This window comes from Emydura macquarii, unplaced genomic scaffold (assembly GCF_026122565.2).
Source record: "Emydura macquarii macquarii isolate MOO-44397 ecotype Brisbane River unplaced genomic scaffold, CSIRO-AGI_Emac_v2 contig_1790, whole genome shotgun sequence".
Taxonomy (NCBI): domain Eukaryota; kingdom Metazoa; phylum Chordata; order Testudines; family Chelidae; genus Emydura; species Emydura macquarii.
Genome location: NW_027131927.1, coordinates 7,718,786 through 7,737,200, shown reverse-complemented (window position 1 = coordinate 7,737,200; position 18,415 = coordinate 7,718,786). Strand labels below are relative to the sequence as shown.

Sequence of the window (18,415 nt, the reverse complement as noted above, 5' to 3'; positions counted from 1 at the left end):
CAGTGAATATTTGCAGGGATAGTGAAAAATGTGCTTCCCCACATGAAAGTGTTAGCAAGCTGCAAAATAACTGAAGTGCATCTAATTAAAAATGCAGAGAGAGAGAATAGAAGAGAAAATAAACAGCAGAGACCAGACTTGTTTGCAATAAATACAGAGGCAATCACAACGTGATAGGTAAAGGTGTCAGAGACAAGGAGCGCATGCATTTGAAGTAAATACATACATGAACACACAGCTAGAGGACAAAGCTATGGGGATGATGCAGACCAGATTTCTTTGTTGGGGTCTCTTAACAAATTTGCAAAGCAAGGTTTTATAACAGATTGGTTTGTGACACAGGAAATAAATGAGCTAAAGTGAAATTCCAAAGAGATACTGTAGCTGAGTGCAAGGTAATCAGATCAAAATGATTAGTGACTGCCTGATGTTAAATTAAAAAACATAGCTTGTTTCATACAGTGGGCACAAAATAAACCCATATAATAGATCCACAATGGCACATCTTTGTAAGGACGGATACCACTCCGAAGGGTTTGACACAGTGAAAGAAAGGAGCTGCAGGAATAGGAGTTTGAAGTAAATATGACTTGGGCACTTCCTATTTCTGAAATGAGAAAATGACTCAACCTTACAAGAACTTGAAAAAGTAACTCCAGATGGATGGCCGACAAACAGCTCAAGCATAAAAATCTGCTGGGGCTATAGAGATGTAATTATTGCCTCTGATAGGATTCGTGCAAAGGACAGCATGTCACAATAGCACACAGCGTGAGCTCAGAAGTGCTAAGTGTAATTCACAGTGCCCATCAAGAAGTGTTTATAGCATTTAGACATGGTTTGATGCTGTAGCTTCTCCTATGCTACTTGCTGTACCTGGCACCAGCCTAGGGTGATAGCTAGCGATATCCTGCCCCTGCTCCTCTCTGGAAACCATGGGCTGGTGGGCTGGCCCTTTAAGGGGAGTAGGGCTCAGCCTGGCCTGTGACTCATCACGCTGCAGTAACTTACACAGGGTGACATAGACTGGCACCATTCCGACTAAATGGGGATGCAAAGGTAGCGCAAAGCCATTTGTAGGCATCCCCCGTATCTGGATTTGCACTGGATGTTCCCCTGCCATCACAGATGATGAAGGCCAACGCATCTAAGTGTGAAATCTGCAGCAACACAGGAAGCAGAATTCAAAAGAGCCAAGACAGTCCCAATCACCCTGGTCCACGGTTGATGCAGGTCTATAGCAATGAAGTGGGGGAAGATTTCCTCCGAATAGTGGTGTGCTGTTCCATTGCTCCTTAAAAACTGAACTGTTCCTCAACAGTGTCATGACACTTTGTAGGGCTGTTTTGCACCAGTGGAGTGCCCCCAAAATAGCCAGTGCAGCTAGCGGGAGCTAGAGCAGTATGAGCAAATCAAACATGTCCTAAACCGCTTTAAAAGGAGCTCTGTGCTCTTTGTAGTGGGAGGAGAGATTAAGAAGATTAGTGCTGTCTAGTTTAGAGAACAGGATGAATAAGAGGTGCCATGACAGAAATATTTGAAGTAATGAATGGTATAGAGGTCAGTAGAGTGCTGTAATTCACCCTCTCTCATAATCCAAGAAGAAGAAAGTGGCCAATCCAAATGAAAGGAAACAGGTTGAAAATGAATAAAAGGAAATACTTTCATTCATAAAGCATAATTAACCTATGGGACTCAATGCCACACATGTTATTGAGGCCGACAGATTATTTTATTAGTAATAAGATTATGTACAGGTACACTAAGAAATAAATGCAAGTGATGCTGTGTTGACTAGTAGATAATGCACTGGGCTAGGATTCAGGAGACCTCAGTTCTATTCCCAGGTCTGCCTGCTGTGTGACCTTGAGCAGATCACTAGATGTCCCTGTGCCTCAGTTTCCTCATCTGTATTGTGGGGATAATGATACCCACTTTGTAAATCTACTGATGAAAACCATGATATAAGAGATAGTAAAAAAAAACTAAGATAAAACTATACCTAAAGGATATCATAAACCAATTTCTGGCTGCCTAGGCTTAGGAAGAAACTTTATTATACGGACATGGTAGCATGTAATAGTCCATTGTGGAGGTTTTACACTGTCCTCCAAAGCATTAGCACTGAGCACTTTCAGAGACAGGCTACTGGACGACATGGACCATTGATCTGATCAGGTTTTCCCTTGCACTGGATGCTGTGTACAGATAAATAGATTATAACTGCAGTCCTGCTTTAGCACCGTACAGAAACAGGTGGATGTTTGGGTTTACTTGGAATTTGTAATTGTTGGCCTCCCTTCACAGAAGAGACCCTTGCACTGGCCTGGAGATAACACTGCACAAAGGCCGAAGATCAAATCTGGCAACCACATCCCAACCTGAAAAGCCATGGAGTTGGCCGCAGCCAGGAATATCCTCAAAGGCAGCTTGGCTTTGTAGGACCTGTGACTCCACAGACGATGTGCGCCAGCCGTCACCCCCAGAGCCGTCATTAGGAAACACAGATATGCTGCAAGACATAAAAATATAAATACTGTATATTGTTCATGGCAAGGCTCTGTTTGTATTCTTTTTTCCTTTGTTAAAACAATTCTTTCTGCTGGCTATTCAACCTTACAAAGAGGCAGTGTTGCTTAGTGAACAAGGCACAGGACTGCAAGTCAGGACACCTGCATTCTACTCCAAGCTTTGCCAGTGACCTGATGTGTGACCTGGGGCAAGTCATGTCACCTCTGTCTCTTCTCCCACCCTTTGTCCACAGACTGTAAGCTCTTCAGGGCTGGGACCGTTCACACTGTATAGCATAACAGGCTGCTGACATCGGTCGGGACTTCTGGCTGCTACTGTAATATAAATGGCATTTAAGAAAAGTGGGTTAGTCTGATGCATTCTGCACTGCACTAGAGGAACCATTAACTTCCCTTCATTATGTTTGTGTCAGAAGGGAGGCAGCAACCCTTGTGATGGACACCATCCTCAGCTCCCCATGTGGGTCTTTAGTTGAGTCTAATTTAACAGGTGCCACTCACCCCACTGTAGATAAGTTTCTGTGGAGTTTCCATTATAAAACCCTCTATCATCAAGAGTTTATAACTTGACAATAAAAAATTCACCCTCTGCTGAAGCTGGACAATCAAGAGCTCTTAGCTTGCAGCTCTTTTTCTTCCCCTTCAGAACTGTTTTGCGCGCATTTTCCACTTTGGGCCCTGACAGCAACAAAATGGTAAGTTTTAAAGTTTGATTTTTTTTTAAAGCATCTGAAGAAAAAAATTAACTTCAATGCTTTTCCTTTTTTTCTGAACTAAGGAATTTATTTATTTTAAATATGCCACTGGGCCCTGCCAAACTCTGTTTTCTTCTAATTTCCATTATGGAAAAGACATATTGAGTTTAATGGAAAAAAATATAATTTCTTATAGGCCTTTTGGACCATCCTATAGAATTCAACAGAGAATTCTCTCTCTCGTATAGGATTTTGTAAGATAGTTTAAAAACACACAACTACACAAAAACTCCTGTTCACTATTATATTTTATAGCATAATACCTATAGAAGCCATTTATATTTTTATAGCACTTCAAGGAATCTAATAGGGATGAAACCAATAAGATTATTCTTTAAGGATTACTTTCTTCTATACTCTCAAGGCCCCGTTTCCATGGTGACCTTCCTTCTGGTGGCGGAGGGCAGGATGGGTTTCCACTGTGAGCCCAACAACTCCTCTCTGATACCAGCTGGCAGGGTCACTGCAGGGAGACGTGATGTGGAGGGCAACATAAAGAAGAAGAGATTAATTTCTTCACAATGGTTCATACAACCTGCCCAAAGGAGAGGCAGTGTGGTCTAGTGGATAGGCCACTGGAGTAAATGTCAGGAGACATGGCTTCTATTCTGGGCTCTGACACTGACAAAGATTGTGAACTTGGGCAAGACACTTCACCTCTATTTCCCCTCCCACCTTTGGCTATGTAGAGTATGAACTCTTTGGGCAGAGACTATCTTTTTTGTACAGCTCCTAGCACAATGGGGCCCTGATCTTTATTTTGGTCTCTAGATGACACTTTATTGTTATTATTTGTATTGCATTAGGAGTCAGGCAAGTGTTGCATAAAAATACATGCCAGCCCCTGCCAGTCCTGGGAGCCAGAGATCAGCTTGCACACCTAACAACCATTCACTTGCTGCCTTAAACAATCACCATTATGGCAGCATTCTTCCTTTCTCCTTGAGGGGTCAGGCTTAAAGTTAAGCACATAAGTAGTTTCAATGGTTACACGCGTACTGAAGTGCTCAGCTCCTAGCAGGATTGAGACAAAAGCAGCTCAGGCTTTCTGAGTTATAGAAGAGCCCTAGGTTGTTACTTTTTTCCCCACTTCTTAAATTTAAAGAAATGTTTCTTGTTGATTTCCCTGCCATTATGAAACAAGAACTGCTGCTGTGTAAAATATACACATGCTAATGGACCCTAGCAGTAGATTTGTTTTCCAAATGACAAGAAATATACAACAAATTTTCATCTGAAATTGTCAATTTCAAAAAAGTTAATTTAATTTAATTTACAAAAGCAAAGTTGCACTCGGTTCAATTCACTTTTTAATAGTGTGCAAAGACTATTTCTGACTTCCAAACCAGGAAAGGGCTGTTTCTTGGGTCAGTTTGATTCATTCACTCATTTGTCTCCTGATGCCATGCTCTTTGATGCACTTGTTATTATCCCCAGTATCTTTGAATTCATTTGTAATAAATACTGCATAGACTGGGTTGTTTTGTTTTACAAAAAAAGAAAAAAAGGTTGTGAGAATAATAATACACTTGCACTGCTCATCTTCTGGGAGGAAGCTAGGGAAAAGATTATTATATAAAATCCATACAAATTGGACCCGTGTTCAAAAGCAAAATCCACTTAAACCTTCAAAATCCAAACTAGCCAACTGTCACAATCTATGGCATCTCAGTCTTTCTTAAACAGGAGGTGCTTATTTCACAAAAACGACTTCTAAAGTGTAGACTCAAACAGGCTTCCTTCCACACAGCTCCAGTTCCAGCATTGTCTGTGGTGTTTAGCAGGGACCTCAGCTTACTGGGAACACGTATGTGTATGGTGATTACATATGCCTATTTCAGCCTCTGAATAATTTTATTCAAACAAAAAGGAAAGAGATGTTTTTTATTACTAGAAAATGTTAACATTCATTTGCCCTTTTAACAGGCAATGTTAGATGTAAATGTGTCGTGCATGTCTTCTCACCTGGAGTAAATACACATTGCTGAGGTTTACTGTCTACTTGTGTTTATATTGTACCCAGCAGCAACCCCTGCATTGTGGTTGCATGGAAATGAATCTGAAATACTGGTTAAATTGATTAACTGCAAAACATCTACACTTCCAAATGGCAAAGGTTATGACACAACCTGAAAAAGATTAACACATATCTATTAACTTTACAATCACAGGGGGTGAAACTGTAGCGTCAATGATTGTGACACTACTCAGGGCACCAGGGATGTGTGTCATTTTGTTCCCACCTGCCTCCTACACAAGATTGTCCTGCCTGTGCCAGGTGGGTGTTAGCTCCCTAACACAGCTGGCCTGTCAGCCCCCAAGTCCCTTCAAAGTGTCCCCTTATGAGTGTCTAGCCCCTAATCACAGCAGTCGCAGATCTTCTGTTCCCAAAGGAACAATGTACCTCAGTTTCCCAGTTTGACTTTAGACCACCGTTCCTGTATCACACACAGCACTTGAGTTCAATTATAACAAAGCAAAACAAAAAAAATGTATTCAAGAAAGAACAGAGATTCAAGCAGAAACGAGTAAGAGTAATGGAAACAAACGGTTACATATGAAACAAAATCCTAAAATGCCAGCTGGGGCCTACACTTAATAGTTACTTTTCCTGTCTAATAAAGGACATTCTGGCCCCAAAGTTCAGTCTTTTGCAGCACTTGCTGGCCCCAGGGAGCAAGGACCCAGCAAGCACCCCTGCTCATCAATGAATGGATCCCCACCCTAAGATATACTGAATCAGTCTTGTCTTCATTCACAGACAGGGTAGTTCCCTCACTGGCGTCTCATTCATTTCCATGTCCATGTGGTTTTGATGCTTATAGTTTGTCTTTGATAGTTTTCCATTGGCTTTTCTGGTTTGTTGGAGTGGTGGACAATTGAGCAATACATTACATTATCAGCTAGCCAGGGAGGGTTGACAACTGCCTCCTGCTTGAATGGGCCATCGCCAACATATATGATTCCCTAGTGACTCACGTTCACTCCAAGACAGCAAGGGTATAATTGTCAATACAGCTACGTTAATCCTTAAATATTACCCATACACACATCTCACAAAGATGATGAGTATCTATGAGTTACGGGCTTTCAGTAGAGCCCTCACATGTTAGCCTTTATGGATAAATCCATGAAAGCGGTGTATTAGGTGTAGTAAGTGTGTCGGGGCTGAGGTAGGAGTTGCTTGGAGAAAGACAGCTCAACCCTTTTCCAGTTGGCCCCAATGGGTCTCTGTGTCATAAAGGTAAAATGCAATATAAACTTAATCGACCAAAGTGTTGGCAGATTCTTCTTCTGATTTTCACCCATGCAGCCCCCTTGAAGTCAAAAGCACCAAACAGCCTTCCATGGTATTACACCAACAATGGATTTAGCTCAATTTATTTGCACATTGTGAGTCACCATCACATTGAATTTGGCCCTAAATTACTTCCATTTTCCATGTGCCAAACCAACATATTTTTCATATAGCATCAGAGCCCCAATAATAGAACCAACCTAATCAAAATCTGATGCAAAAATAAGCCATTGTTCACTATTATTAGCCAGGGGGTTTCCAACTGTTAAACAGTTTCCAAGTGAGCAAGGAGCTGGTCCTAGAGATGTCCAGCCTGTGCAACGCAGCTCACTCCTGTAGCAGGCAGAGGCGTGGGAAGAGGGGGAGGGGGGACTGCTCAAAGGAAGTGCTCTAGTAGTGATAATAGTAGCACATTCAGCAGCTCCCTCTCCCCTGCAGAGCTGTCTGGGGAGGAGGAAGTGAAATGAACTCCATTCTCACCAGCTGAGAGGTCAAGCTGCCCTGTGCCTTCATTTCTACCCAGCCTCCTGCCAGCTACCCCACCTCTGGGCAGTTGGAGGGGTAGAAAAGAGGATGGGACACTGGCCCGCCCCTGGGGGTGGGGAGTAGAAAGACAACATTCACATGCCCCGCACACGTTAATGGGAAGGAGAGGAAAGCTAGGGCTTGCTGGCCACCCACACACATACACACAAAGAGGGTAGGAGAGGCAGCCCTTTTTGATCCTCCTCACCATTAATGGAGAAAGCGAGCCAAGTTTCTGGAGAAAGGGAAAGTTGGCGGGCGAGGCGGTTGCAGGACAGGATACAGTGTGGGAAGTCTTGAGGACTGGACTAGGATATTGGAGATGTTGAGACAAGGGCAGCCTCGCTGGCTTGCAAACTTCCTCTAAGGGGGCCTAACCTGAAGTCAATGGGAAAACTCCCAGTGGAGTTTGCATCAGGTCCATGATGCATAAAGCCCTCTCTGTGCAGCCACACTCGATAATACCTCAATTGTCTTATAGACTACAGGGCAACCCCTGGTGCGTCCTCCCCGTCATCTAGCCTGAGCTGCACACCTGAGCCTGCTCCATATGATCCATTGAGGAACGACGTTTGCTCAGTGGTCTCTGACTAAGTCTTAGTGGGCACTGTTTGCAGCAGTGGTTAGGCCCTCTAAGATGGGTTGGCTGCTGCGGCGCTGGTTCAGTTGTCTTCGAAGGTCCTGATTCCGCAAGTCTCTTAAGCATGTGCCTGGCTTTAAAGGCATAAGCAGCACAACTAGCCTCAATGCTAAACGTTGGGCACAGGCCTAAGTACACTGCTGAATTCAGACCTGCGTCTGATTCCTGAGAGTGGGATACAAAGGTTAATTGAAACTCATTTCATCCTTCCCACACACTGTGATGAGAATAGCTGAGAAGTACTAGATCTGTAAAGATGATGAAGAGTCCAGACTCATTAATTCTCACTCTAGGTTCTCTGAAGCTGGCTGCCCAGCCTTGTTCTAATTCTTTGCACAAGTCATTTTTCAATGAAAGGACTGGGAATCCTATAAAACTGGGGAAAACTCATTCTGCTATTTACCATATATCAACCAGACAGAGTTTATTATCCAAAAAGGAGAGCATGGCACAAGTGTCACTAAAAGGCGGCCTTCCAAATTGCCCAAAAGATTGCAATTATGGGAACAAATTTGTAACAAACAGGACATACAGTTGATCCAGCATATATAAGAAACAATAATACGTTGTATAGGATCATGGCCCTTGTATCATGGTGAAAAGATATTGGTCCAGGGTTTCTGGATATGGTTGTTTGATTCAGCCTTTTCTACATTAGGGGTTAGTCATGAAATTTGGATCTAGATTCAAATTCTGAAATAAGACCCTGGCCCCTCCCCCTGTCAAGAGCACTTGACTTGGTGCTTTTGTTTGGGCCCACCTCTAGTACGTCATGAATGGGGGAAGAGGGACAGCTAAAAGCAGCAGCTGCTGAGACCTCCATCTAGACACAAAGAAGGGTTCCTACAACTATAAAGGATTAGCTTATTTCTGTGACCAAGGACATCATCTGGCATCTATCTTAATGGTGCTTAGCTGTACAAAATTAGAATGAAAGATAACTGCGTTCAAAGGGGATAAATTCACTATATTAAGGGAGCATCGATTTGCCTTGTCAATGTACTATTGGTTTCCTTTTCTGTCCTGGGTACTGGGGGAGGGGTGGTGACAGAGAGAGAGAGAGAGAGAGAGAGAGAGAGAGAGGTGTAGACTATATTGGACCAGATTCTCAACTGGTTTAAACTGAAGTAGCTCCATTTAAATCGATCTATTTACATCCTCTGGAGAGCTGGCCCTTAGACTTTATTTGACACAGCGGTAAACAGCAGCACGGGACCTGGAGAGTTTGCGTTATGCTGAAACACCACCAAGAACACGAATTTTAAAAGCTGAAAGAACAAGAACACCCTGCTTTCTTGTGGTTTTAACGTGCGAAGTGCCGCCAATGTGCTTGGGCACTGTCCACGCCTTAACACGGCGCCTTCCATCCGGAGGGTCACCAAAACACTTTAAAAGCTATCAGCCTCACTCTATTCCCAATTTACATCCACAGGATTTATACCAATGGGTACAAAGGAGTGAAGGATTTAGCCCCGACATTTTCCAGGAATTACTTCACTGGAATGTAATCACCTCGGAGGCAGAATACGGCATTTCTTTAGCAGTGAATAGCAAGGTTGCAAAGCAGGTAAGGACAGGAAGTGACCAATGCAGTAACCAACTGAAATGAGAGAGGGGGGATTTTTCAGTGGTTTCACAGGCAGGGATTTAGCCAGGACCCCAGTCTCTTCAGACATGCCATGGAATGGATGGTCACAAGCGGTCAGGACTTCACTTTGACAACTCAGATGACGGACAGATTAAAGGAAAAAAGGATGTGCATTAAGGGCATGATCCTACAAGGTGCTCAGAGCTCATATCTCCCAGGGGCATCCATGGCAGTTGAGTGTCCTCAGTACCTCTCAAAGTTGCCCAGAATTTTCTAGGAACAAGCTGTGACTGAGGGTCCAATCCTGGGCCAGCTGAAACAACTGGAAATTTCCCACTGGCTTGATTGGGACCCAGATTTGTCCCTACAAAAAGCAGCCAATGGAAAAGCAGCCTTTTTCTTCCTCCTCCTTTTTCAAGCTCCACAAGGAACTCTCCAATGTGTAACCTCCCAGGTTCCCCAGCAATTAGCACAGCTGATGAGAACTGAAGGGCAAGACTGAAGAACTATCTGTACTGGGGATTTTTGTAGCAATACAGGCTCAGCAGCACTGTATGTAGCTATAATAGGCGAGAGACCAGGTTTGCCCTATGAAATGCATCTACCCTGTGGATTTGCAGTGGGGTAGCTACACCGGCCTAAATATTTCCTACATAAGCCCCGTGAGCTGAAACAGCCCAGCCAAAAGGCCCCAACAGCTCTGTGACCAGAGCAAAAGCAAATCTTCCCCATCAGATGTATTTCACAGTGAGATTAGACACAATGCTTGTGGGAAATGAGGTCCTCGCAAACGTTACTTCACCATGACCATCTCCTGATTTATAAATAGCTAATAAGTCATCACATAGCTACAGTGAGATGACTACTTCCAACTTTCCTCTGCAAAATAAATTACAAACTCAATTTGAATTAGTTCATGAACTATTTGATTTTAAATGAACTACCTAAAATAATCAGAGTTGCCATAGGAATGACATGAGGAGAGTGGCCATTAGATTCCTTGCTCAGTTTCAGAGCGAGTCTGTCTTGACATATAAAAGGATTAAATTTAGAGCAAACCTCTCCTAGCAATTCCCCCATATGCCAGAAGCTCCCTACTGGGTTTGTAATTGACAAGATCACAGAAGCAGCAGTCAACAGCAAGGTCATCTGGTACAATGTGCTTGAGTAAGGAAAAGAGCTGGTAACTCATAAAAACATCTGGAATCAAATCATCACCAAAACATTAATGCCACAATCATTTTATTTCAATGGATTTGTTAGGGCTTGGCATATGATTCAACTCAAAATACTGGTCAAAATGACCTTCCGTGTTTATTTTATTGAGCTGACCTCTCAAATATTCTGTGCTGATTTACAAAGATATATATTTTATATCCATCCCACAAGAGTGTGCCAAGTAGAGCGAGCGCAGCTGGATTTTCTGATACTAGATTAAGCTGGCATTTTGAGTTTAAGTTAGTATGAGAAAATCCAGCTGTGCGCTCTTTCTTTCTCTCTGCTTCACACATTCTTGTGGGCCATCACCAGCATTGGAGATTCTGGATTCAGAGCACGGACGGCAGTTTTGTTGACGGTGCCTAAAAACACACTAGAGCCCAGCTTGCTCTTCCACAGCTGGACTGGCACTGCAGCGCTCGGAGCAGCAAAACACTACAGGGGATTGTGATAGAGAAGGCAGCTTGTCATCAGATGAAGATGATGTGGAACAGGCCATAGCAAGCTGTCACCGTCCTGACCACAAACATGCTTTGGGCCATCATCTCTCCTGCCTGTGAAAAAAATCCATATACAGAAGGGAGGGTTTATTTTAAAAAGATGCACAGCTCCCTGGCAGGGTTCTTTCCAAAATGCTGTCCTAACTGGGAGGGAGGGAGGGAGAGAGGGAAGGACCAACAGTGGCACTAAATAAGTTGGGCGCGTTGCCAGTGAAACAAGCAGATGCTGACAATCCCTGAGGTTTGCTGAGGGCAAGCCAGTGGACCTTGGGTATCGCTACTCCAGGCCCTGCTATCAGGCCAGTCTATTACTGGCGGCCTCCCCGACTTACCATGGGTGGCATGGTAAACGCGGAAAAAGGTGGACTGGGGGGAGTGGAGTTACGTCCCTGGGGCTCAAATCAGCAGCCACTGACGATGCATATTGCATTGTAAATTAAGCGGCCATCTCCGAGAAACATACGCACTATGAGCTAGATTCTTCCTCAGAGCTCAGCATCCACCATCTGGGCCAGATGTTCAAGAAGCACTCTGCTCCCATCCAGACACCTAAACAGCAGGCTTGGAAAACCTGGCCCCTCCATCATTCTTCATCCCGTCTGGTGGGCAGATGGCAAAGGGCGGGGACAGAGGCAGCTGTGTAGAGGACGGAGAGGAGCTGGTGCACTGGGGCTGCCTTTCCCCACCAAAGGGTCCCACCAACACCATTTGTGTGGTACTTCGGTGATTCTCCTCCATGCGGAGCTCACAGCCCTTCACCCCGAACCACTTCATTCACCTGCTTCAAACAAGATGTTTCCTCTATCCACCGACCTTCCCAGCCCCTCTTCTTCTCTCACGTGCACACTGCAGCACATAAGCCTTCTCCTCAGCTGGAGGAGGAAAGGAAGCCATGAACATAAAGCCCTGAAGATGAAGATATGGTCAATGTGAGTTTGTGAAGCACTGTCAACCCCACTCACTCCACGTGTGATGAGCCACATTACAAAGAGGGATAGTGATAAAACCTTCCCTTTCTGCAGTCAACAGCATTTGCAGTCTCAACGCCCAGTACGAAAATCAGTGTTTTAAATGGGCTTTATCTCAGTCGGCTTTCTACAAGTGCTATGCAGATGGCATCCTCGTAACGGATGACTGTGGAATTAACATACAGATTTGCAGAGATCACCTTTACCGCAGAGAATGGGGCAGGGTGTGTGTGGAGAACAAAGATCCAAGGCTTTCTGTAATGTACCACCTCTGCAATAATGATTATTTCCTTTGTTTTACGAAGAGGGAAACTGAGGCACGGAGGTTCACGGATTTACCTAAGCAACTGCTAAAGAGGAACTTCCAGCAAAAGGGTAGGGAAACTATTCATCATCATCATTTTCCCCTCGCTTGTTTTTAATGAAGAAGCTAAACAAATACATAATACAGAATGCTGTGACATTTCACACATGAGAGTGCTGGCCCAGGGTGAACTAGGAAGCACGTTTTTGTTTGAACCATTACGTTCTTAATTGTTTTATGCAAAGATTTTATAAAAGTGCCGCTGATTTGGGATGCCTCCTTTCTGGGGGTCCTAACGTGAGACACCTTACCCAATAATCAGAGGTGCTGAGGAAATTGGTAGGAGTCGCAGGTCTTCAATCATTCTGAGAACTTGACACCAGTTGTTTTCACACGGGACATGCAAAAATCAGTGACTGCTCTCAGAAACGTGGCTGTTAGTTAGAATTTCCCACTGGTTAATGGTGTAATTCATGCCTGTTGTAACTCCGCACCCCCAAAGAGTGGGATGAAATCTCCAGCAGAGCAGTCGTTACCCTGAGCCAAGTAACAAACTCTCCTCTCTACCTCAGCCCAACACTTCTGAAGTGAGAAATGACCCTGGCAATACCAAAGTGAGCTTGAACCCAGAGATGAAGCCCAACCGAAGCGCAGCAAAACACAGGAAATGAAATGCAGAGTCAGGGCTGAAAAGCCACGGTGTGAGAAAGCCAGGGTTCAGCAAACCAAGGCCTTGAAGAGTCATACGTAACCTAATCCGCAGCAGCCAAGCAGAAGCTTTGACGCCATCTGCCCAGAGGTTGTCTCGTGCCAAGATGAAAAGCTACGTACAGCAGAGGATTTTAAAGGCTGTGGGTGGAGGGGAGAAGAGAGGCAGGGAAAAGATGCCTCAAAAGAAATCAGAGGAGAGAGTAGTGAACATTCACATGCCTTGATCAGTAAGAAAAGGGCTGTCCTTTGCTCAATGGCAGGCACGGCGGGGGGCTGAAGAACAGCTTTGTGGAGGGGGGTGGTACCTGTGGGTGAGGTGAGGATGATGCAACAGGCTCCCCATAGGGCAGTGAAATGAAATGCTGAGCCAGGCAGCTAACAGTCTAATGTTATTAAGGCCAGGGGAAGAGGGAAAAGATTCTTTCCCAAGTGCTGGCGTTAGCTCAGAGGAGCTCTAGCTTTGATCATGGATTCAAAGCTGCAGGCTGCATCTGGTTCATTGAGTCTTTGGCATGGTGCCATCCCTCCGGCATGGAGGGAAAGTGTGCTGCTGTGACTGTGAACACAGCCTAGCATTCCCCCAGCCTGCATGGAAAAAACTGTGCCTTGTGCCCAGCTGCAGCAGATTTCTCCTCTTCTTCCACATGTGACTCCAGCAAGCCGTTCCAAAGGAAGCTTCATCCTAACCCCTGGCTCAGTTAGTAGTTGACTTGTGCACTGAAGCGTGAGAGTTTATATCCGTTCAATGGAACGCAGACTGTTCTCATTAGTCATTTAAACAGCCAAGCGCTTTTTTTTTTTAAACCCTGCTGAGCTCTTTGGACCCAATGACATCTTGTGGAAATGAGTTCCACAGGTTTATAATGCATGTCATGTGAGGGGAGTGGTTGTTTTTACTTGCCTATGTCACAGGATAGCTACTTTTGATAGAATGCCTTCACAATAAAAATTAGATCAATTTCCTGGGTGGAAGGGTTAAAGTCACTTGAGGGTGAGGCGCAACTTCCTGTTCTCTATGTTTCTATGTGAAGACCTGAGTGCTTTGTGCCTGGTTTGGTAGTTCCCCAGAGCAGTAGTTTGCTTGGGCCTGCAGGCCTGTATAGGCTCTGGGATTATATTAGCCCCATATAGGATAAAGGGGTTAAGATGGTTTGTTTGACCTTGGATATTCACACTATTATATGCTGGGTTAAACCCATTGACAGTGTAACCATCAACCTTCATTTAAGACAGTTGTAAGACACCACTGAGCTCCTTTACGGAACCAGGTAACTAAGACAATCAAAACACAGGCAGACATCACCGTTCGAAACAAAGGCGCATGTGAGGCCACTCAGGAATTTAAGCTGTGTGGGTGAAGGGGCACTGCTGGATATTGTTTTGCGTAAAGGTGTGTGTCTGCATCGGAGGAGCCCGAGACCACAACCACAGAGGCGGAGAGAAAAAGCAGCTGAAAGCCAAGGGCAGGGCCTGGACAAACACTGGGAGCCTGGCCCTGAGAAAAAACTTTTTGGGCTGAGAACTGACTGCAAGAGGCTTGAATGTCTGAGCAAAGATACCATCCCCTGTTTGATTCTTGCTGTGTTCAGGAAGCCAGGACTTTGTAAGTGCTTTCTATGTAAAACAGGATTGCACCAAAGAAATGCCCAATTCAATCACCCATTTCTTTTCCTGACTGGAGCAACTCACAAGACCCCAAAATTCTGGCTAACCGCTCGGGTCAAAAGCAGTCATGGTATATTTAAAGTGCAGGGGGCAGGTGACAAATCCAGGCTGCCCTTGCTTTGCCCCGATGCCCTTTTGCTGGTGATAGAACATTGGCTTTAGGTGGGCTTCAATTATTTTAGCAACGTTATGGCCTCTGGACCACCCTGTATGTAACCTGGGATCTGTCCGCACTGCCCCTGCCATCTGCAATGCTTTGGAACACTAGCACAGCTCTGGCACTCCACAGCCCTGCCAGTAAAAGCCACAGAGCTTAGCTACCACAGCGCGCCCAGGAGGTTCTACAGCACCTGCTCTTCATTCCCATCAGGCAGTCACACGGGGTTTGTGTTGCTCCGTTTGCATGTGCAAGACATGGCTGCAGACCCACTGGACTAACTACTGGCACTGTGAGAGTGCACACTGGCGACGCATCCTGCCAAAAAGTGCAGGACCTAGCTAGTGCTCCAGTACTGCTGTTGTAGGCATTGCTATAAGACCAGGGCTCACATTTACTCGATTCTTCCTTTTCCTCCCTCTCCGCATTTTCTTTTCCTTTTCCTGAACCCTCAGTGGTCCCTGAGTATTGGAATCACCACATCACGTCTCGTCAGGGAAGCTTGGGAGAGGGGACAGCTACCACGAGACACCCATATCATCATCCGTCAGTCCGTGTCACGATCATGGCATGTATCAGTTGTCTCCACTTATTGTTGGATATGTTCAGGCCACTTTGAGCCCAGCTCAGCCAGGGGAAGAGTAGCTGAATCGTTGTACTGCCTCTATTTTTACCGGCACATCCTTTCCCGCTGCAGTGGTTTGTTTGTTTGTTTGTTTGTTTGCACCACAGGGGACATGTGAACCTGGTGCTTTGAAGCCCTTTAAATAAAAGGCTTTTATTCCCAGGCAGAACAATTTTTTATCTCCCCTCCTTCTCAGCCACAATGAGCTTGCAGGCAACAGGATGAATGGCAGTGGTGGATCGCCCAACTGAGACCAGCTAATCTTTAAGAATAAATAGAAGTGGGATGAACTCTTCTAGGAGTAAATAGAAAAGAGATTTATTCAAATAACGGTATGGGTGCCAAGACAGTCACTGGGAGCTCTTTGGGGCTAGGAGAGTCTTTTTGTTCTCTTTGTACAGCACCTAGCACAGTGGGGCCCTGGTCCATGACTGGGGCTCTGAGGTGCTGTCGCAGAACAGATAATGAACTATAGCTGTAATCACTGTAACACAGTTGTACCCATTGTAATGGCAGGAACAGCCCCGTGTGGAATAAGCGTACAAGCCATAGAAGTCTGCAACGTGGAGCAGAGAGGACAATTTTGCCCTTAATTTGGTCTTTATGTTCCCATATCTTATACACACACTAGCAGATTTTTGCTAGTTACGTTAGGGTTTGTTTAAAAAGGCCACAATGCATTTCTCTGGGGCTGAGGTCATACACTTCGGAGTCTCATGGGGGAAGAAATATGAAATACAGCCATATCAGAAACTCAGCCACGACCCCAGCAGTGTTAGCAAGTGATTGGCTGACTCCTCCTTCTCCCATGACCCCTTTGCACCCGCGAGGCTGGCAGAAGGGGTAGCAGGACCAGCGTAAGTCCCACCACTTCCAGGGTGTGGCGAGATGGAGGCGAAGGCCGGTCCAAGGAGGCAGAAAACTGGCCAAGGAGGGGAAAGCAATGGCAGAGCGAACCTGCACACTCCTGTCATTCTGTGCCACTGCAACGGGACATGGGGCCACTGAAACAGGGCCACAACATAGGGCATCTCCCAAGGTTGGCCGGACATGTGCCAGGGACCGCACTGACCCCGAGCAGCCCCTCAATGGGGAGACACAAGCCCAGTTTTTACCTCCTTTCCATTCATGCAGCCATAGTGACCACAGCAGAATGGCGCGGGAACCGCCAAGCGCGGCATTTGGCTCTGTGATAGCACCCAGGCAGACGAGACTGCGCCACTGTGGCGAAGCTGTTCGGTGGCTGGCAGCCTGCAATTGTGTGTCAAAGGCAGGGTGGCATATTTGAGCCAGTTAGGAGGAGCACTTTTATGCTGAGACAAGAGACGGCAGGCTCTGTGTAAACAGGTCCGTGCTCTGGAGTGTTTAAACACTGTGATCTAGTGATGCCTTTGTTTGGTTCTCTTTCAGTCTAGATTTTCACAGAATAATAATGAAAAAAAGGCTATGAATGTGAGCCACGAGGATTGCGGTTTCAATTGGAATTCTCTGGTCTTCTCTTTATTTTATTTATTTATTTATTTATTTTGGAGGAAACACGGCAGCTCTCTCAAATTAAACATAGGGATGTCAGGAGAGGTCCGCACCTGCTACTTTAAGTGCCCAAATACAAAATTTAGATCCTCAGAACCCCTCCCGAGTTGCCAACTAACACTATAGGTGCCTAAATTCCCTAGGCCCCGAGAGTTCCACCAGTAAAATCCCCTAGGTGCCTACGTTTCTGCTAATGGGCGTGTGCAGAACTATGTTCTCAGCACCTCACTCACACCTGAACCTGTTTGGGATTCACAAACTGGGCATCCCCCACCGAATTTGCCTGCAGGGCCCGCTCTGGTAGGTGTGCTCCAAGCATGCCTCACCTGCCCAACAGCCAGCAGCGGTGCCCTAGAGCCCAGTGCTTAGAGCACCTGAGATGTGGGAAAGCCAAGCTCTGCCTGAGCAGGCACCAAACCCAGGTCTGCCCTCCCAGATGAGGGCCATAACCCCTGGGCTGTAGGGTGAGTCTCTCCCCAGTTCTCCCATTGAAGTTGTTCCACTTTGTATCGCTCCTTCAACATTCCTTGGAGCAGGGATGGAACCTGGGTTTCCCCATGAGTGCAAGCGCGCTAACCCCTGGGTTACGGAGTAATTTGCACCTCGCTTTCTAGTCCAAGTTAGGCAAGTAAGCCCTCTGAAGGGCAGGGCCTAAGCATTTCCCACTGGCTGATTTAGGCAGCTCCCTGCTCAGCAAGCTGGCTTCTGAGTGTCCCCTTTTAGGCACCTAACTCGCCCGATGCATTGTACAGGAACCCGGATACCTCAGGCTGGAGCTGTGGGTTCTGCGATGCAGAGCCTAAGTCCGCTGTGTTGATTCAGCCCCGTGTCTTTCTACAGCAGTGTTTTCAAGCTGCTGTAGTACACAGACAGACCCAATGCTAATGGAAGAAATCGGTGCCAGATTACCACAGTGGGGCTTTGAGCTACACTCCTGCCATTTCATCCTTGCAGATGAAGCTTTAAATCCTCCTGAAGTCAATGCACAGGTACGATGACAAATCGCAGCATTGCAAACCCATTGCAGGACCCTAGCCTTATTTTATGGAGTGTATGTTATACAAATGGCTTTTAACTAGCAGCGGAGGGAGAGGCTTCCTTAAGAGTCACCCAAGAGAGGTGATCTGAAGACTGCGGAGTTGCTGAGATGGAGATACACAAGCCAGCTGTTACACAGGGCTGGAGCTGAGAGGAGAACATTCTTGCACCTATAGTGGTAACCGTGTAAAAAGGGCAAAGAGGAGAACAGTGGCGCACAAGGAAAGGGAACTGGGAAAGGATGGGAGATCCTTAACCTCAAGGAGCTTTCCTAATATGCAAACTCGAAGCCAGTGAATTGTCAGGCTCTGAGTTACGTTGTGCACATGTGCGGGAGCTATTTGTGGGAATATTCCACA

The 18,415-nt window shown here is 45.7% G+C and overlaps 1 protein-coding gene across 2 annotated transcripts in view; it reads right to left on the bottom strand.

Moving 5' to 3' along the window:
* The window catches only part of SCD5 (stearoyl-CoA desaturase 5), a 67,785-nt gene that overhangs the window by 18,117 nt on the left and 31,253 nt on the right, over positions 1-18,415 (bottom strand). For both annotated transcript variants that reach the window (XM_067556859.1, XM_067556860.1), the window contains one exon: positions 2,382-2,512. In XM_067556859.1, coding sequence (XP_067412960.1) covers positions 2,382-2,512 — 131 coding nt within the window. The remainder of the gene's footprint in view (positions 1-2,381; positions 2,513-18,415) is intronic.